At 38.7% G+C, this 21,593-nt stretch overlaps 1 protein-coding gene and 1 pseudogene across 1 annotated transcript in view; one reads left to right on the top strand and one right to left on the bottom strand.

The window, feature by feature from the left end:
• DLGAP1 (DLG associated protein 1) overlaps positions 1-21,593 on the top strand; it is an 891,374-nt gene that overhangs the window by 574,603 nt on the left and 295,178 nt on the right. Inside the window, 1 exon segment of the mRNA XM_006146494.3 lies at positions 14,801-15,015. Within this exon segment, the coding sequence (XP_006146556.1) occupies positions 14,801-15,015 (215 nt within the window).
• Positions 9,499-10,349, bottom strand: LOC106734673 (zinc finger protein 32 pseudogene; annotated as a pseudogene).

The raw sequence follows: 21,593 nt of genomic DNA, 5'->3' as shown, positions 1-21,593 counted from the left end.
GGGTGAAATGTTTTATTTTTTTTTTTTTTTTTTTTTTTGAGAGGTTTTTGCTATAGGGTGCGCTTGCCAGAAGGAGAGAGACAGAGAGACAGAAAGCGAGAAATCACCCCCCAAGGGGGACGGCCATGCCGCAATCCCTTCTCCCCCATTCTCCTCTTGGGATCTTGGGCATGCATACACCCGCACCTGGTGTGAGTTTAAGCCACTGGGTCTGGAACTGGAACCGTGGTCTACTACATGGGAGTTCAGTGACATAGCCATTATGCTAACTGCCAGTCCCAAAGCTATCATTCTTAAACAGCAAAAGCCCATCTGAATTGGATGCCTGCAACCTCCCAGCCCATTATCACTGTCTGAGCTCAGCTTCCATCTCTTCTCACTCTACTTGGCCTACTTGATTTCTACCTGTCTACAATGTCTGCCCTCCCCATAGGACCTTCCCACCTTCTCTGTTTCTGCCCCGAGCACTCTCCTAGATCTTGTGCTCACATCTTTAACCATTCAATCTCTACTCAGAGCTCACTTCTTATGAGGCCTTCAGATGACCACACTATTAACACTGCCAACACTCTTTTCCAGTCCCTGCTTTATTTTTTTTCCATAGCACATATCACCAGCTAACAGACATTTTATTGGGCTGTCAGAAGAGTCATGATGTATTTTTGCATAGAAAATATGTCATAACATTTCTGACAACCCAACACTTATATTATTAATGTCTGTCTTCCCCCTTCCCTATGAGGTCAAATTAATTTTTGTCTTGTTTGTACATTGATGTATCCCCAGTATCTTAAGCAATACAAATTTTATAATATATGTTGAACAAATGAACATGTTGAACACATTATTAAATGGTTATATGTGTTGAACAAATGAATGAATGACTTTAAAGTATTTTGAAAAAGTTACAGATGAAATAGTACTTTTAACTCTGGTTTAACCACTAAATGGCCATTAAAGTAGAGAATGCTGTAACAGTTTGAGCTAAGAAACCTTGCCTCAGAACTCCTTGATGAATATTGTAGTTAGGAAATTTCCTTTCAATGGAGCTTAAGGTAGCTTGGAACTACTGATCTGGATAGATGTAGAATTAAAATACTCGTCTGTACACACACTTGTGTGATGATTCCTATTAGTTACAGATGTCAACCATCTTCAGAAAGTGGGTTGAAACAAGAAACAACTTCTCTATACAAGGATTGTTAAAATGGAATTTTGTATTACGCACATGCATAAGGACATTGAAATATTATTCATTTTTTCTAAATATCAAGAACCAGATATATGTGGTTTGATGGTTTAATTGAGTTAGAATGGATGGGGTTCAGGAAGGAATGATTCTATTTTGATCTGTTTTAATGCAGTATATTTTGGAGGGCTGTGAATATAACTTGCAATAAAAAGTCCAAACAGTCCAAGATGTAGTAACAATTGCATGACAATGATGAAAAGCAGGAAACTTTGAACGTTATATCTCCTGAAGTCTATCGGGTGTTTTGTTGTTATTTGTACATATCTAATAGCTAAGTTAATGATTCTCAAGTATAAGTACCTACAGCTTTATATGAAAAATTTAGCATTCCAAAATTAATGATAAATAAAAAGAAATATTGGCTGAAGTTTATTTCAAACTTCTTAATTTTTAAATAATACCTCCTGAGGTGACTGACTTGATACTTTAAAGAGTCTAAATTAGATATACCATTTGTTAAGAACAAGGTTATTAGATTTTAAATTCTAAGGAAAAATGTCCACACACACGTCACTTGAAAAATAATTGTGCTATTCATTCATTATATAATTATCAGACTTTAAGTTCTAAAGAAATAGATTCATATTCTTACAAATTGGACAGTAGTTAGGATGTGTATAGTACAAATTAGATGCCCTAAGGGATTTATAAGATTGTAGCCAATATCAAAGCTTACTTTTTAAGAATGATCCATCTACATCTGGGCTTCTGTTGATCCACAGGAAGAAGATCATTAATCTTCTACCCACATCACCAGACACAGAATTCTAGTTTGCCTCAGGGAATTTGATTTTTGGAACTAGGAACTATAGCTACAAACTACTTGGGATGTGGCAGAGAGACACTAGCACTAGTGACTATAAAATTGGAAAAATATAATGGCTGCTAGTCTTTCCAAGACAACAGCCATGCCTCCTAGTCTTCCAAAGACACCAGCCATGCCTCCAATGTACCCGAAAATGAACAGTTGTATTTAAAACTAAGAAACGGAGCCAGGTGATGTGGTGGTTGGGGCACTGGATTCCCACGTGGTTGACTACAGTTCTAGTCCCAGACCCAATAGCTTGAAAATCACAACAAATAAATAATTCTTTTAAATAAGCTTATATTTACTGTACACCTAAACTTCTACTCTTTTAATATGTTTTTATTCCTCCTTATATTTCATGAAAACTTGTAGCCAACTCTAATTGCTGGTGTTTTGAGGACACCACTTGAAGGTCTTTTGGTCTTCCAAGTATCTAACACTGACTACTTATTACAGTTTTCAAAATGCTATAGCATTATATAGCCTACTAACAACACTAGAATTTTATGTTTAATGGGAAATTTCTGTAACTAGGTTTTGAAACTCTTACAGACAGCAGCAGGCTATCATGAAAAGTGCATAAAAAACTGAATGAGACAAGACGACATTTCCAACTCTGACTATGTACTACCTGTAACATTTAGTGTAATTATTTGATACCCCTAAGTCTCAATTTTCTCATCTTTGCAATGGGATTAATAACAACATATGGTTTTTATATTATGTGAAGTATTAGTATATATTAATTTGTGTGTATTAAGGATTATAAAATGGTTACCAGTTGGTCCTAAGTCTACATGGCTCTGATAATGTACTTAATGGCAGAGGAATGCCTCGTCCCAGTGTGCCAAGTTAAGGTCTATAAATCTTTTCTAATTGAACAGGTTTAGCTCATATACTGAGCCCTGAACCAAGCAGTAAAGCTGGAATATGTTTTGATCAGTTTAGCCCAACTTCTGTGCTACTCCTAAACACATGGGCCTTCAGTGAAGGGGGAAGGTTCCCCCAAAGCAAAATCAAAACCTAAAGTGGAACCAGGAAAACAAAAGCCTCAGATGCTCGGTACAGTCAAAATGCATGGTGAACAATTAATCATTGTAGTTACTAATCATTTCCCATCCAGTCCCTATACATACTGGAATCTAGTGTCTTACCTACTGTCTTTTGATGCAGTGTTGCAAAGGGATCTTCCCAACAGGAAGTGCTCTATCTGATTCAGCTAGCACATCAATAACATTTTCTACCAGCCCACAGAGACCCATGGATTCTTCTAGTCCTTTGGGAATCGCAGACCTTGCACCTCTGCAGTTCTCCTGCAGTGCTGTTTCTCAATCACATTTGACACACATACATTCAACTCGTAAGGAAGTTTCACCACCCGGGAAGAGGATTTATGGGAACAAACTCCAAATCTAGTAGGTTATTCAGAGACACTGAGTGAGATTTAGTACTCAACTCAGCCTGACTTGCTTTAAACCTATTTTTACTCTTCTCCTTCACCCAGCCTCCAGATTTACCTGATCCACTTAAAACTTGTAAACTCCTTTGAATCCAGAGACTGTGTTTTATAAATGCTTTCAGTGTATTTACCCAGCACCTGCTCTGGTGCTAGATACCCTGCCGATACCTATAAATGTTCCTGGGTGAGGATAATTCCATAGGGTCATGGTGAGCCAACATCATTACATATCACTATTTACAAAGGCCTACTTTTTTAAAGAACATTTAAAAATGTTATTTGGAAGGAGCTGTGGGGAAGGGCATAAGCCCTATTTTAAAAGAGGTAGGTATTTACTCTGGTCCTTAAAAGGCAATTTTCAACAATCTGCAAATTAAGTTTTACACCAGCTTTGGGCTTCCAGGGGAGTTAGAAGGGGTGGTTGCCAGGGAGATCTCCTGATTGGGAAACGACAATCATACCTAGGAATCTGCACACCGCGTAATTGTAATTTTCCTATTCTTGCTCTTTTTTTCCCCCCTCTGCTTTTGCTTTGAGAAGAGCAAACTAAAAAGGCTACAGGGACATTTAAGCCAAGTCGCATTTGTCAAGGTGAAAGCTGTGTGGAGCAGAAAAGCAGTTCTCCCAGCTGCAAAGAAGATGCAAAGGAGTCGAGTGAGTAGGGAATCCGAGAGCCCACTAAAAGTGCTTAGAAGGCCAATGCATTGCAGCCATTTCTGCAAAAAGAGGCAGGCAGGAATTTGAAAGAAGGGTGATGCCTTCTTACAAATGCTACAATGCCTTGGAGGCCCCCAAAGCCAACCTTCAAGGTCTGGCTGTCCTGGAATTTTCTAAAACTGTCCATTGTGATTGCAGCAGTGACTGTGAACAACAGCTGGTAAAGGAGACAAGAAACTGTGAAACAGTGAATTCTGTTTGCTTTATAATTATTTTAAGTATTTATTATTTTAAGCCCTCCTGTAGCAGTGCTAGCAGATTAGTGACAAGATAATATTTATACTTATTTTAATAGTTACAATTCATTAAAAAAAAAAAGGAAATGCGCAGTTGAGTGGGAGCGTGCACTCCATTCATCTTTAGTTAGTTTATTTGTTCATTCTCTCAGTCATTAAGTATTTATCAGAGAAAGTGATTTTATTAAAAACTTGATGTAGACAAAGGCAGATTCCTACAATTTATTATGACCTTGGGCAAGTCGCTCCACCTTTTTAAGTCTCGATTTTGCAGCAATCAAATGGAAATAGTAATGCCTATTTTTTAAGACTACTGAAAGGAGTCAAAGTAATTTAGGTACTGCTCCCAGCCCTTCGAGATTATTCCCTAAGTGTCAGATCAGTGTCCTGCTCTCCTTTCATAAATACAGACTTTTCTCCTCCTAGGTGCCTTCCCTCATCAAACTCAGCAAGGGCCACCTAAGTGGACCTCCCTCGGCCATAACCAAGCACTTTCCTATACCCGGTTTCTTTCACCTAAATACTCTGTGCTTGGGACAGAATCAATAGCTGCTGAGAAGGAGCCTTGCAAATATAAACCCATTATTGATAAACCGCTACTGTAATCCCTGCCTTTTTTGGCCATGTTGTTTTTATTTCTACCTAATCAACCAAATGCCTATGTTATTCTCCCAGCTTTTCTGGGTTCTGATGAAGGAGAACTTCATTTTATATGCCTCCTCACTCACCAGTTCTCCACCCAAATCTCTGCAATCCAGAACTGCTCCCAGAACTGCACTGGCCTGCCCGGTTTCTTTTTAGGACATATGCTCCATTCCAGCTGTCCTGGCTTTCTAAGTGTCTTCGTTCCTTTTGTGGCTCTCAGATTTCCCCAGATCTCACGCATTTTCATTCCTCCAAACTTCACCATTCAACTTGCCATCCTGAGATAATCCACTCCAAGGAGTCACGTGCACATGGCTTCATCTCGCAACCATTCTCTCTCAGACCATCGTTGGCACAGATTGTTGGGATGTATCTCCTCTTAAGTTATACTTCAGTGACTGCCACCCAGCCACCATGGGGGCAGACTACATGTGCTTGGGAAGTGCCTTTTAAAAGTGAGCCTTCCCATATCCAAACTAGTAGTTCATGTAACTTTTATTTTAAGGCATGCGACCCATTGTCAGTTTATTCATTTTTCCTCCGCACAGACTTTAAAGCCTTAAGAAGCTATTTTCTTATCTAAACTATGTGCTCTTTAGATTATCACAAAAAATAATTAACCAAAAAACCTATCAAAAGACATATGTGAATGTCAAAAAGGAGAGGAAGGTTTCTGAACAGTGAATGGCAAACCCCATCCTGGGCATGGTGTCACTTTGCTCTAGTGACTAACCTCTCTGGACCTCAGATTCTTGATTTGACAAGCTGGACAAGCTGAGATTATGATACTTACTCTTCTTATTTTTTAAGGTAGTTGTAAGTATCATTACATTATGCAAACTTTATTTTTGGCAAAGCCATAACTTAGATGAATGCTCATTGTTATTTAAATTTGGTCACTACCAAATATGAACATTTCATTTCATAATTACTACTCCAGAATATATTACCTTCTTGTTCTTTTCATATTTTTAAGGAGTTTTTAGTGAATCCTGAGATCCTTATTTTTTACATTTTAGCATATCTGATGTTGGGGTACATCATATATTATCTATGGAGTGGCCAAACTTAATCATTTATTTTTCTGAGTGGTACAGAACATCTTGAGGGGTTTGCATTAGCATCTTAGAGTCAGTAAAATGTATTTTATCTTACAGGAAACTGAAGAAGGGTAAAAACTAAGAGCACCTTGTCTATTCCAAATGGGAAATTTATTAACTAAGTGAGGGTAGGGCCCCCAGAATCCTACAGAGTGTGCAAGAACAAAAGATAATATTTTGAATCATACAACCTTTAAGGGTTCCCTATGAGAAAGATTTTCTAAGGACCCCCTAGCTCATTATAGCTTTAGCTCACAGACTTCCCAGCACTGGTGTGACCTTTCAACTGAGTTTGGAAAAAAACTAAAAAGGGAAAAAAATGTCAGCACCAAAAGGTAGTCTACTTCTAAGGGTCTGATTTAGGAGAGTCATATTCTCACCATAGAAATTGTTATGTTTTTAGAGATGATAACATTGCAATCTATTTGCATTTATTTTCTTATATTAGAATATCAGTGGATAAAAGAATATCAACCATCTACAATACCATTGCTTTTGAATCACCAAGATACTTATGACTGCCCATACTTAAGAAGTAGCTACGAAGAGACAGGTTTATGCTCACTTTTTTTTTTTTCTTTTTTTGGAGAGGTTTTTGTTTTGTTTTGTTTTGTTTTGTTTTTTGCTATAGGGCACCTGCGCTCGCCAGACAGACGAGAGAGACAGAGAGACAGAAAGCGAGAAATCACCCCCCGGGGGAATGGCCATGCCGCAAACTCTTCTCCTCCATTCTCGTCTTGGGATCTTGGGCACACACGCACACGTGCCCGGCGTGAGTTTAAGCCACCGGGCCCGGGACTCGAATCACGGTCGACTACGTGGGAGTCCAGCGACATAGCCCTTACGCTAACTGCTGGTCCCTATGCTCACATTTTTATGGAGCTCTGAAGTTCACAAAGTATCCACACATATTTTCCCTATTCATTGTATATGTATATTATCATTCCCATTTTACAAATGGAAAAACTAAATCATGGAAATGAGGTGACTTATCAAAATTCCCCCACAGAGAATGAAAGCAAGGCTTGTATTTTCATTCATTCATTCAGTGCCACATTTACTCAGAAACCTGCTGCTTCTGATACTATGCTAGGCCCTAGAAATAAGCAATAGGAAGCTTTCTTCATTTTACTTTTTCCACCCTGCCCTGCCCAACCTCTGTAACAATGATCTGGACATAGCAAAGCCTTGGTACAGCCCAGAACTCTTTGACCTCTGGCCTCTTACTTTGACAGTTCTCATACATCTGGCGTGCACAGATCAAAGGATAAGGTTCCTTAAAAAATTATTATCCATGTACAAAAAGATAATTTTTTGCTCTAAGGTTTCTGCTTTGTAACCCAAAAGGAAGCCTTTAAATTGAGTTCACTAGGAACCCAAGGAAGCTGGCTTGCCCATGGTGGCCCGAAGGCTGCAGGCTTCCCTCTCAGTGCTCCAGAATAGAAATGAGTCCCCCCAGCAGGAAACTATGGAATGTATTTCCTGAAGGGGAATTCTAGCTTGGAGATAATGGGAGTAGACCGTATATTGGGAATTTAAGCTTTGCTTAATATATTTCAATTATTTCTGCCCCTACATCACCGAAGAAACTATATGCAAACATCAGAGTCTCCTCTCCTTGGAAAGCCAAAGTCATCCATCATCAGGGAACATATGTACGCTTAATAATGTGACCGAGTGCTGTGAATACTGTAGAACTCCCATAAACAGACCTTTGTTAAGTACGTCCTCTGTGCTGTGGGTATTACCTCATTTAATCTATGTGTAAGTCTATGGGGCAAGAAGAGAGAGAGGCACAGAGAAGTTAACAAACTAGCAAAAGGTTGTACCTAGTAACTAGTCCAGCAAAAATTCAAACCTGGGCAGTCTGAATGCAGAACCTACCCCTCTAACCCTTCAACAATGCTGCTTTCTCCATTTTCTGTGAGCTAGCTGGAGAAATGAAACAAAAGCACAAAGAACAAGTAGCATATGTAAAACACCTTTTTGTGATTATGCAAATAAGCACTCAGTATGATCATGTAGATCATACTTTTTCTGTGGGCCAATCTCTTCACTACCATCCAACTCTCTTTGGTAGCTCAAAACCAGCCATGGGCAACACGTAATAGGCATGGCTATGTGCCAATAAAACTTGATTTACAAAAGCAAACAGTGGACCGGATTTAGTTTGCAAGCTAGTTTACTGACCCCTCATATAGGTGATAGATGGTATATATTCATAAACAGTCAATCAGTTCAGGTTGCAGCGGCTGGATGGAGACTTGGAAGAGCTGAGGTTAGCTCTGACGGAAGAGTTGAGATGACCTTCCAAGATCCTGTGTGATCTAGCCCCACTCCTTGTAGCTCCTAATCTTTCTTCCCTCTTGCTCAATGCTTTCTGGTCAGACTGGCATTTGCATACCTAGGCATTGATTACACCAAGCTTATGCTTACTCGACAGTCTTTGCATCAGCTAGTTCTTCTGCTTGGAAGGTCTTCCCTCAGCTCCACCTAAACCTGAATCTTTTAGTCATGACATCTCTTCTCAGTTGTTACCTCTTCAAGGCAGCTTCTCTAAACAAGTTCAAGCAGCCCCCTCCAGCTGCCTGTCACATGGCCTCATCTTATTTTTTTGTTAGCATTTATGCCTTCTGAAATTATCGTGGTCATTTTTGGGTATGCCTACTACCTATTTCATCTGCTCTCCTTCTAGGTGTTCCATAGAATGAGATCATTTATATTGTTCACTGCTATGCATTCTAAACACCAAGACCATGGCAGGCAAATAAGCAATCCAAAAATATTTAATATTTGTGGCCTAGACATGGTGGTACAAGCGATAGGGCACCACTGCATGATACTGAAGCCTCTATATAATATCACCGTGGGTTCAAATCCCAGGTCAACCTGAGCATGCTGAGCTGACCCTTACACAGCCAGATTATGACTGACTGGAAAGCTGGAGGAAGGATTGCAGTATGCAAAGACCCTGTCAAGGGTGCCTGTCTCTCTTTCTCTCACTCAACAAATAAGCAAAGTTTTAAAAAGTACTTATAGAAATAAAGTAATAAGGGAGACTGGCAGGAAGGGAGACTTAGAAAATGTAAGCATGCCCTTTTTCGTGATTATAAATAAGCAAGATACTTACCCTTCATATTTATTTGAAGGAAAGAAGTCAGTTTGCCCTACTCAGTGACAGTCTAAGATTCTCCATTAATTCCATAGAATCAGATAGATTGATCTCACATAATTTTGTGTTCTTAATTCATAAAAGAGTGGTCGAAGGGTGAGCTTTGTGATCACCTTCGCTGGTGCACAGCCAGACTCCCTCTCTGGAAGAAGCTTTTTCCACACAAGCCACACAGATAAAGTGTCTCTCGGTGTAGATTTTTCCACGCAGAACACAATTTCCCCTCATGTGGAAACTCTCCCTGCACTGGCTAAAACATATGGCTTCAGGCCTGTGTGGACTCTGACGTGAACAATTAAGCTTCCTTTCTGGCTAAAGGCTTTTCCACAATGACCATATCTATAGGGCTTCTCCCCGCTGAGAGCTCTTCTGTGAACAGCAAGGTTACTTTGATTCCTGACTCTCCTCTGACAAATAGCACACTCATACGGTTTCTATGCAGTGTGGAGTCTCTCATGGACAGCCAGACTACCCCGTTGACTAAAGCTTTTCCCACACTCCTCACACTGATAGGGCTTCTCTCGTGTGTATTCACTGATGTGTAACAAGATTGCCTTTGGCCCTGAAGCTTTTTCCACAGCGGGTTCACTCAAAAAGTTTTTATAATGTTAGACCACTTTTTTTCCAGAAGAATTTTTCACATTCCTGGCATTCATAAACCTTCTGTCTTACTCCAGGTGAATCTTCCCGTAGTGTCTTAGAACCTGGGGATTTTTGTTCCAGTTTCTCTCTTCTAAAACAATGTTGGAAATCCCAGCTTGAGGATCCTGTGGCCTCAGAATGATCATACTTGTGTTGGGATTCTGTCTTCACATTGAAAACTGCTACATTCTGGGCATATCTTCCATGAAAGTCCAGCAGAGAAACCCAAACATGTCCACTCCTGCTCTCTGTCCTTAGCCACCACCTCTTCATATGATTCTTCCATGGGCTATTCCTGAGCACTGCCGTGGCACACATCTGCAGACACAGAGGTCAGGTCAATCCTGCACCACCAGCATGTCCTGTTAGATGGCATTTTCTTTTCTCCTGTTCTGTGATTAAATATATGACCCTCCTTAGACTGACTCCATTATTCAGTGCCACCACACTATCTCAATTAAGAAGACATCCTTATCTTGTGATTAGAGGATGTTACATTTGATTAGGGACAGTACACTGACATTTCTCAGTCTGGGATAGGTCTTCTGGACTTCTGAACAATGACATACAGTTTAAGTTATAGACTGCTTATACTTGAAATAGAAAATGCACACTAAGGGACCAGCAGTTAGCATAATGGCTATGTCGCTGGACTCCCACATGGTCGACCACGGTTCAAGTCCTGGACCCTGTGGCTTAAACTCACGCCAGGTGCATGTGCGTGCATGCCCAAGATCCCAAGAGGAGAATAGAGGAGAAGGGATTGCGACATGGCCATCCCCCCTGGGGGGTGATTTCTTGCTTTCTGTCTCTCTATCTCTCTCTGTCTGCCTGGCGAGCGCACATGCCCTATAACAAAAACCTCTCCCCCCCCCAAAAAAAGAAAAGAAAATGCATACTAATCCTCATTTTGTGTTACCAAAAATAAAGCTCTCTATTGGAGAGTTAATGCTTAGAAATAATATTAAAAACAGATGATCCTTTTTTTCTAATTCACAGCTATTTTGAAATTTAACCCATATGAGATTGCTTTTATTATTATTATTTCTTTAACATAAACGGAGTTCATTCATGTCTTACCCTAGTGCAAACAAGCAGGACTTCTTATTAGTCTGATAAAAAGTACGTGGACTCTTCTCTTTGATCGGCTTCTCTTTCTTTCCAGGACTTTCAATCCCTTAAGCTACTATCACTAGTAATAAGGAAGGCTTTCTTAGAGAGTTGCAAGGTTAAAGTTTTCTTTAGAATTCCCTAAATCTGTTCTCTCACAGCAACCTTTGACCAGATCCCAAGAGTGGCTATAGCCACGTAAGTGTCCTTTCTTTCCAACCAAAAGGGAGTAACCTTTCATTCTATGGGCCCCTTACAAGCAGTTATGCATTCTTCTAAAACTGTGTACCTAAGAAACCATGTAGCTTTTGCTTAAGAGTTTAAGAAACTAAGAATAAAAATTGACTCAATTACAGCGATTTAACTGGCTCTTACATTTCAACAATAGTGTTTTTCTTTTCTGAAGTCTTGAATTTCTGTTTCTTTATGTTTGTCCTAGAACTGATTTCTGCATTATTATATATATTTGTGTGTGAGAGAGAATAGAAGAGAAAGAGGGGCAGGGAGAGAGGCAAAGACAGGTACTTTTTGAGAGGTCCTTGCTTTGTCAGAATTCTCCTACCCCATCTCCCAGTTAGGATTCCACATGCGCACATTCATGCCTTGCTTGTTCAGGTTGGCCCAGGAGCTAAACCTAGGCCTCCCCAGCAGCTTCCAGGCACCCAAACGGTAGCACTACCCGATGCCACCATAGTTGGGCCTGATTTCGGCATTACTTTATATGCAATCTTATTGTATGTTATCTTTAGCTAAGTGAATAAGGTATTAATATTCAAATTCCACTCCAATTGAAGTCACGTCCATACAACTTCTTAGTTGCCATCACTTGGAAAGTGTGTTTAATCAAAAAGTATACACATTAAATACTTCTCAACTAGTTCCCTTGGCTGTTACAGGCTGTTTCTAGTGTAAGCCCAAATTTCTACTATAAACTCACTTTGAAAAAAATATGTATACGGGAACTTGCCATGTTTCAATCCATAAGTGACAGGAGCTAATCAGTTCATCTTTAGTCTCTGAAATAGTCCAGAGAGCAATGTTTATAAACGTCACATCAGTACTGAGAAATAACATTATACGCATCATCTGTGACCCTCAGCTGTACGAATTGTGGAGCCATTATGAAGTTCTAAACATGATCATTCTATGCAGTGAGTCACTTCCCAATTGATGGAAAACAAGACTGCTCTCAACATTTACAATTTCCTAAGAACCCTGTGATTCGGTGGTGATTTTAATGCTTTTTAGCTAAGAAAAGTAAAAACTCTATGTAGTCACCAGCATAATTAATAAGTGACAAGTGTGTAATGTGACGGATTACAAAGGTGTCACAGATGTTTAGTTCTATAGGTACCCCAAAGCACAGCCTAGAAAGAGCATCAAATAGGAGGCGTCTTCAACAAGTTCATGAAAAAAGCACTTATGAAAGCACTATGCAAGTTTTTTGTGTGCCAAAGTAAATTCAAACTTTAATTTCATTTTCTCACAAACTTTGTGAAGTGTTCAATAGCGAAGTCCCTGGAGCCTCACTGTTGAAACCTCTCCTCCACAGCTGTAACTCTGGGCAAGTTATATAACATTAGTTTCCTCATTTGCAAAATAGGTCTGATAATAATACCACCCCTGAATTATGTTGATCAAATGAGTTACCATTTATATAGCATTTAGAATAATGTCTGTGAGCAAGAATGCCAGGAAGCATCAGGGAAGAATTTGTTTAATAAAATAAACTCACTATATAGTGAAACTTAAACATTTTTAATACTCTTCAGAATTAGAATCTAGAAACTACTGTTTTCAAGTTCATAAACAGTTGCATGTCTTCAGTCTGATGTTTCTAGGTATAAACTTTCAAACTTCACAAGTAAATTCACAATTTAAGGAAGAATAATGATTTCTATTTAGAACATCTGCTTTCACTTGATAAGACCTAAAGTTATTTAGAAATCTGTGTCTCACACGGATGAGGGGACTTCAGAAACTTCATGAATAAATGGAACTGAAGTATGGGTCATTACTGACAATTTTCTTAACAATTTAGATTTCAAATTCATATATTATTAATCATAAACTTTAGATTAATTAAGTACTGATCTTGGGTGTTAAACCAAAATACTATGAATCTCAGTATTACTGTTTGCTGATAATGTGTCTTTTGGCAAATTGCTTAAACTCTTAGAATTTCTGCTTCTCATCTGAGAAGAACAGAAACAAAAAAATGCACAGTTATTGCATCGATGACATAAGATCCCATAAATAAGCTGTTAAACACAGTCAAATGTTATAACGAAATACTATGTTATTTTAATGGATAAACAATAAATAGTTAGCATCAAAATATTTAAAATATTGTTATTTTCTCAACGTAAATCTGGCCAGATCCAGGGAGCCCTTCCTGTATACTCTCCCCATCACCGTCACTCCTGTCTCAAGCGTCTTTTAGTATGTATTCCAGTTATGGCACCACATCTCTAACTTGCTAACATGTCAACTCGAAACTGTTCCCAAATGTATTTCTGCTTAGTCTTCTCATCTCTGTTAAAAGCATGTTGAAAGCAAGAAAAAGCTTTTTTTTTTTTTTTAATTTGTCTCTCTTAATTAAGCCCCGTGTAATGATCTGTGCACTGGAGACTGTTTGTTACTTCTTGCTGGTGAGAAGGGTGGTCATTATGCACTTCTTTCACCAAACGAAGGAAGGATGTCATTCTAGGGTGAGCTTTGTTAAAATGGAAAATCTAAGAGCAACTGCAAATGAAGTCATAAAGGAGCCTTCTAAAACATAGTAGAGTGGCCTGCTGGACTCGAAAGAAATTAATGTGGAAATAAAAAGGAGCAGTGCACTGACAACACTGTGTCGTGTGAGCCCACAGTTAGGAACTTAAAGTAGGATCTAACAAAGCAAAAAGAAAAGAATAATTCGGATAAGTCGTAGCTATAGCAGGTAAGTAGAGCCACCAGCAAGCCAGAAGGGAAGAAGGTCTTAAGAAGTATTATTTGTGGGTATGTGTTTGCATGTGTGTGCAGAGACCAACAGAAATAAAAACTAAGCATATGCTATTAGTTTTCATGAATTGATCACTGGAAACCTTTAAAGAGTTCTTTTAGAAGTTCTGTGGAGGCTCGACCTAAATTAAGAATGGTTCTGAAAGAACGGGTGATTGGGAAGTGAATGCCATCAGTATAGACCAATAGCATAGAAAAACCAATAGTGTAGGAAGATCAATATGAAGGAGAGATTGGATATGAAGATAGAAGGTTCTGAGAGGTCATAGGTAAGTCAGAAAACATTCTCAAATCTTAAGTGACAATTAAAAGGAAATCATTGAAAAGCTCAAATAAAGCTGCTCTTTCTAATAGCATTCTTACACCTGATTCAACTATTATCAACATGAGAAAACTGATCAGTAGAAATAAATCAGAGCCACTGGCTTTAATTTTTCCTAATAGATAAGTTTTTTAAAAAAAATATGGGGATATGGATTTGTATGTATTCAAAATATTTTTTAACCTATTACAGTAAAACACTATTATTAAATGGTTAATTTCTGAAGTTTCAGTTCATTGTATTACCCATATCCAGGGTCCAACCCCCCAAAAAAGGTGAAAGAAAAAAGATGGAATTTTATAAAAAGTGAATTATTTGTTTTATATCTGAATAGGTTCCTCAAGATGAATGGTCAGGGTACACCCCTCGAGGTAAAGACGATGAAATTCCATGCCGAAGAATGCGGAGTGGGAGCTATATCAAGGCCATGGGGGATGAAGACAGTGGCGATTCAGACACAAGTCCCAAGCCTTCTCCCAAAGTTGCTGCACGAAGAGAGAGCTATCTCAAAGCTACTCAACCATCCCTTACCGAACTCACCACACTCAAGTAAGTAGTCCTTACATGACATTTCTGATAGTCCAGCTTCTTGTGTTATCCCCTAGGATCAGATTGTCTGGCTCCTGGAGTAAGTGGGGCAGAAAACATCCTACAGATGGAACAGTATAACACACTGAATGGTCTGTTTTGACAATGGATCTGACTTGCATATCCCTTTGTCATCATAGACAAAGGCAGCCCAGCTGTGACTCTGCACAGATCCTAAACTGAACCTCGAACCTCCAAGAAGGGTTTGAAAGAATGCACAATGGTTTCCAAAAATAACCAAAATTTCTAATCAGTGAGAAGATCCGTGTACCCCAGTTATTGGATATTTGTTGAGTCATTGTGTATTCAAGAGAACTCCTTTAAAAACCCTTGAATTTTTCAGATAACTGAGTAATATAATAGAGGAGATTGTCTTAGAGAAGCTTACAGAATGTGGCCCTGCTTAAAAATTGAGTGATGTGGGACCAGCAGTTAGCAGAATGGCTATGTTGCTGAACTCCCATGTAGCCAACCACGGTTTGAGTCCTGAACCTGGTGGCTTAAACTCACGCCGGGCGCGTGTGCATGCTTGCCCAAGATCCCAAGAGAAGAATGGAGGAAAAGGGATTGCAGCGTGGCCATCCCCCCGGGGAGTAATTTCTCACTTTCTGTCTCTCTGTCTCTCTCTGTCTTTCTGGCGAGAGCATGCGCCCTATAGCAAAAAAAAAAAAAAAAAAAAAAAAAAACTCTCCAAAAAAAAATTGAGTGATGTGAAGGTTCCTAATATACAATTTTAAATTGGGGCATTCAATACACATTAGAATCTGTAGAACCTTAAAAACATTTTTTGTTTTGAAAAATAGGATTAAAGTTAGTCTTTATCTCCATTTTTGCTAATGTAAACAAAGAACAGCATTATAAAAGACATGACTAAAATTGACTATTTTAAGCAAGCCCTGGTCTAATTTTAATACTATATTTAGAGTAAACCAGCCTTACCTTGAAATGTGGCTCTAAAGATAGACTTTCATCTGGACCTGAAAAATACATTACGGAACATTAGTATTTTTAAATGCCTTTGATTCCATAGTTTGATTAAATGTATATTACTATTCATGCATTTATATTATGTTACAAAATAAAATGCTTAAAAAAGTTAAATAAAACAGGAAAGAAAAAAGCTATTGGGTGAAGGAAAACAAACCAGCCTATTAATTAAGAACACTAAGAAACAGCTGACTCTGTAAATAGCAAAGTAAATTCATTTTAAAGAACTGGACAAGAAGAGTCCCCTCGTGAATTCTTTTTTTCAATGGATTGCATGGGATCACTCAATCATTTTTTCAAAAATGAATACTAATACCTTAGTAAAACAACCCAAGAAAAGAAACTCTTCTTTTCCTTTGGCTTCCATGCCCTTTCCTCTTTGCCTTTATTGCTGCCTGTTTCAATCTCCAGAACTATCCTAACAAAATACCACTATCTGTGGACCTCAAAACAATAGAAATGTGTTGCCCCACAGTTCAAGAAGCTAGAAATCTGAAATCAAGATGTCATCAGGGCCATCCTCCCTCTGAAACCTATAGAGGACCGTCCTTACTGGTCTCTTCCTAGATTCTGGTTGTGGCTGGCAATGCTTGGCATTCCTTCCTCAAAGCTATAGCACTTCAGTGTCTGCTTCTGTCATCACATGGTACTCTCCCTTCTGTATCTTCACATGGTTATCTTCTCATTAAACCAATCAAATGGGATGAAGGCCCTCCCTAAACCTCATCTTAACTTGATTAAATCTGCAGAGATCACATTCATACATACTGGGAGTTAGGACTTCAACATATCTATTTGAACATAAAGCAACCCATAACATCATAGAGATACAAAATAGAAACAGGTCTTTCATTGCTGTTTGGCATACTTAGAAGAGGCTTAGAAAATTAAATATGCCCAATCTGAAAAGACCTGAATTTGTTATAAAGGCAACAGGGCAAGGTTATATGAAATGAGGTAGCCAAGGGCCCGCCTAATGAATACCTTCTATGGTCTATAGACCATAAAACATCTCTCCATTAAGAAATAAGCCATGTACAAAAAGAAAAATATCACATGTTCTCCTTCACATGTGGAAATTGATAAACGTGACCTAATAGAAACTAGACCAGCAGGTGACATGGAAGTTAAGGCATTGGATCCTACATGACTGACTGCATGGTTCAAGTCCAGACCCACAGCCTGAAAATTATGCCAGAAAGGACCAGCAGATAGCATAATGGTTGTGTTGCTGGACTCCCATGTAGCCAGCCATGGTTCTAGTCTGGGACCCTGTATGTAAACTAAGTGGTGGCACTCTGCAACCTCCAGAGTCTCCTCCACCTCCTGAGTATCCTGTTAGGTAGTCATGAGGGTGCACTGGCCACAGTAGCTGAGTGACACTCTGGGTCTTGGATGAAGAAATACAGTGATTGCTATGCTCCTAGCAATACCCAGGGATGAGGAGAATAAAAAGAGGAGAGCCATGAGGAGGGTGAGAAAAGAGGTCTGGAGGAGGCTGAGGAACGGGGGTATGTACTGAAATCAACACTCATACTTGTGCTTGGGGCTCCTCTCCTCATAGCTTCAAGGGTATGGAGAATCTACTCTGAAGTCATTAGAACTCTTGCTTTCTTATTTGGCTTCTACAAAATATTATCTTCCTCTAATGCCCTGGACCGTATTTGTACAAGTGTTATCTCATATTTCTTTTGCTACTCAGAAGTTTCAAGGACAGAAAGAGGCAGACACAGCGATAGTGGCTAGGCTGATGGTAGAGAAGGTCAGCCACTTAAGACAGTGAACTTGGAGAACCCAGTATGAGTTAGTGATTGTTTCCTTCTTCCAAACCTGTGAAAATTTAAAATGGTAACCAAAGGACTAGATGACGCCTAGTACTTTGAAAAACATTTTTCTTTACTTAAGATGTAGTTTCATCAACCCATTTCTGATGTCCTCCATTCTTTAGCAGGCAAGAGAACATCTGGCCACCATTCAAATACATCTTTCTTCACTGTGCTTCCATCCCATACCCCAGAGTTCTTTCTCATAGTTCTACTTAACTCAGTTCATTTCTCTCTCACCTATTTTATGAGTTCTACTTATCGTTACAATTTACATAGTAAGCTTTCATCATGTTCAATGACATACGAGGTTACTTGAAAAAGTTCATGGAAAATGAAATCAAGTATGAGTTTATTTTGGTGCAAAACATTTTGAAATCTGTGCACAATTTTTCACGATAACCATTTCCATGAACTTTTTGAAAATTTCATGTAAGATTGTTAGCGATTTCTAGTTTAATAGGATTTAAGGAAATGCACAAGAAAGAAAGGAAAATACGCAATGAAAGCAAAAATTCAGACATGACATGACTCATAATCAATTCTGTCTTTTATTCTTTGATAATGTTTTGACTAGAGATCATTATTTTTCTAGAAGTTTGAAGCATTCAGTTCTTCATGAAAAAAAAAAAAAAAAGATCCCCATATCCTGGAATTCTAATTCCCCAAAAAAGAAAACTATATTTATGTTCCTACTTCTTTGACATTTAAGTCAATTTTTTCCTCCTTCCTCCTCAGCAATTCACAGCTTTAGGGATGAATCATAGCCATGAACCAAGATAACTAAAATTAGTCAAGTGAGATCAGGGCAACATTTTGTTAGAGGATTTCAACTCCCATCTTCTCTCAGAAATGTTGGAGAGAAGGCACTCCTACACCTTCTTACATTGTTTTTCTTTTTTCCTTCCCCCTTCCTGTTTTCCAAAGGCTCTTTGAGGATTTATTTATGTGGGGAGTTTATCAGCTACTTAATATTAGTAATTAGTCATCAGATATAAAAGGGGGGGTCTTCAAAAGTTCATGGAAAAATTGTGTTATTAAAAAAAATTTTTGCAGCAAAATAAACTCAGATTTTAATTCCACTTTTCCACCAAATTTTTGAAATCCTCTCATATAAGACCTAAGGTCAATTGAACATTCTGGAGTTAGAAGTAGTCTTACAACAATGAAGTCATCACTGGACTTGCCAAACTCCTCTGAAGTTGCTGTCTGAAAACTATTTTTTTTCCCATTCTCTTTTCTTTTTCCACGGTGATTAAAGAATCCCTTCACCTCATCACTAGCTTTTTCTTCTTCCTTCATTATTAGCTAAAAATGAATCTAGAAAGGCATATCAAATGGAATACTAGCATTTTTGAAAAGACCTTCTGAATGTTTAACAGTAAATTTTTAGGCAAGAAAGGAGACAGAGTTCCCTCAAAGCATGTCGCCACAGCTTGACTCCAATGAACTTAAGTCTTATACCTAAATTTATTATAATATGCTGTTTATTCTGGGCCTAAGACTTCTGCCTGTTCCCATTGTTAGACTTTCATTCAATGACTTATAGAAAGAACTTTTTAAAGATGTTATTAAGTGAGCTGTCATTTTAAAGATTCTAAAGTTAAATTCAAATATTCATTAATCTTAGGTAAATAACACTTTAAAATTTCTTTATGCTTCTTTATCTCTTCATCCAAAACACACACACACACACACACATACACACACACACACACAAATCTCCTGGAATAAATGGTCTTTAGTATTAGAGTCTTTGAAACTACTCTGAAATTGATGAAAAAGAGCACCAAAGTAGTTTTGATAACGTAAGGTTTATTTTCAGTCCTAAATACCTTGAAAGCAGATAGTGTTTTGTTTTGTTGTGTTGTGTTGTGTTTTTTTTCAGGATGGTTAATCCTCTTGAGCTTCATTTTCTTCCCCTGGCTCTGAATATTTTTTGTTTGTTTTAGATAAATTGGCAAAATACTAAATGATTGTTTGGCTTTTAGCAACTGATTTAATGTCTTTGAATCTCCCCAACTAAAAGATAGTCTCCGGCCCTCAGAGCATGGATGGCCCCTCTTAGGTAGCTCTCACCCTCACTGACAGCATCAGCAGAGCCCTATACTTATGGATGGCATCACCCTTGCCACTGTGCACAGATCCAGACTTCCGGACCATGCTCAACACGGCATTCCCTTCACCACGACTAATTGATCTGCCATGACTGTGAGAGCTCTCCCTAGTCTACATGAAAGGTCTTTGAGGATCATCCAGTACTAGTGTGTGTAACTGTTAGGATGAGGGACAGGACAACTCTAAGTTTACAGTTTAAAGACAAAAGGAAGAAGTAATGGCAAATAAAATAATTTGAAAAGAGAGAGATTTGTTGTTCTCCTTCCACTTCAATTCTGGAGATTTAAAATGAATCAGCTCTATATCAAGAACCCGAAATTGTCCTTCTTCCTGGAGTCCCTTTTTTGTTTGTCTTTGTAGAAGTTTCTTTGCCCTTCTTTCCCTCCAGACACACTGCGTTCTCTGCCTATTCCTCACATTCCACACGCTCCTCCTCTCCACCTCCTGTTCCTCCTGTTCCTTCCCTTCCCAGGAAAGGAGAGAAGGTGGGGGGGCGGGGGTGAATATGGGAGCATCACTATTTTTTCCCAAAGATGTGAACCATATTTAAGAGCACAGCAAAGTATATCATTCCGTCTTTGTTCTAAGCGGTATGCAGTGGCTGTTTTTCCTTCGTTGTCTGCTCTCCCCAAATGCATTTTTCATCCCCAGTATAGTTGTAGTTTTTGATAGCAAATGCTTCATACCATGGTAGGGAGAACAGAACGACATAGAATAACCTGACACTACAAAATTGTGAATTTACATTTTTGGTGCTAAAATTCAGGGTAGTTTCCCATCTTTCCCTGACAATACTACTTATTTCTATTTTTATTCCATGCATACCTTTCTTTATTAAATCCTTTCAATGCTTTCCCTTTCCAAAATAATAAAAACTAGAAAAAGTTTAAAATAGGGGAAGTCATTTTTGCTCACATAAAAACTATCACTTGCTCATAGACAAATTATCTAAGTACCTTTCAGACCTGTTAAAAATAAGCTTGATTTTAGGGGAAAAAATTAGTACAATAAATTGCCTATTTTATTCAGACCAGGTTCAGCTTAAAAAAAGAAAAAAAGTTGTGGGGTCAGAAGATGGCATAGCCATTATGTCACTGGACTCTCACAGTCGACCATAATTCAAGTCCCGGACCCATTGAGTTGAAAATCGCTCCCGGCACATGGGCATGCATGTATGTGTGTGCTCAAGATCCCAGAAGGAGAAGGAATTGTGGCTTAGCCTTCCCCTCTGGGAGGGGTGACTTCTCCCTTTCCCTCTCACTGTCTCTCTCTCCCCCCCCCTTCTCTCTGGTGAGTACACACACCCTAACACAAGAAAACTTCTTGAAAAAATGAAATTTGGTCCTACTTCAGGTTATTAATATACTTCTCCAAATGATATGGCCATGTGTGAGTATCGGAACCTATAATAATGTAATCACTCATAATCACTCCTTAGAAAAGCCTATTTTGGAAGGAAACCTACGTAGATTAAACTGTCCCCACAATGATCATGACCACAGAGGGGAAAGAACTACTTTGTGTTTTCAAGAGAGGTATTTTTGGGGGGAAGGAAGGAAGGAAGGAAGGAAGGAAGGAAGGAAGGAAGGAAGGAGAAAGGAAGGAAGGAAG

The sequence above is a fragment of the Tupaia chinensis genome, unplaced genomic scaffold (assembly GCF_000334495.1).
Source record: "Tupaia chinensis unplaced genomic scaffold, TupChi_1.0 Scaffold000180_1, whole genome shotgun sequence".
Classification (NCBI taxonomy): domain Eukaryota; kingdom Metazoa; phylum Chordata; class Mammalia; order Scandentia; family Tupaiidae; genus Tupaia; species Tupaia belangeri.
The sequence above is the reverse complement of the archived record's forward strand: the minus strand, read 5'-3'. Positions and strand labels throughout refer to the sequence as shown.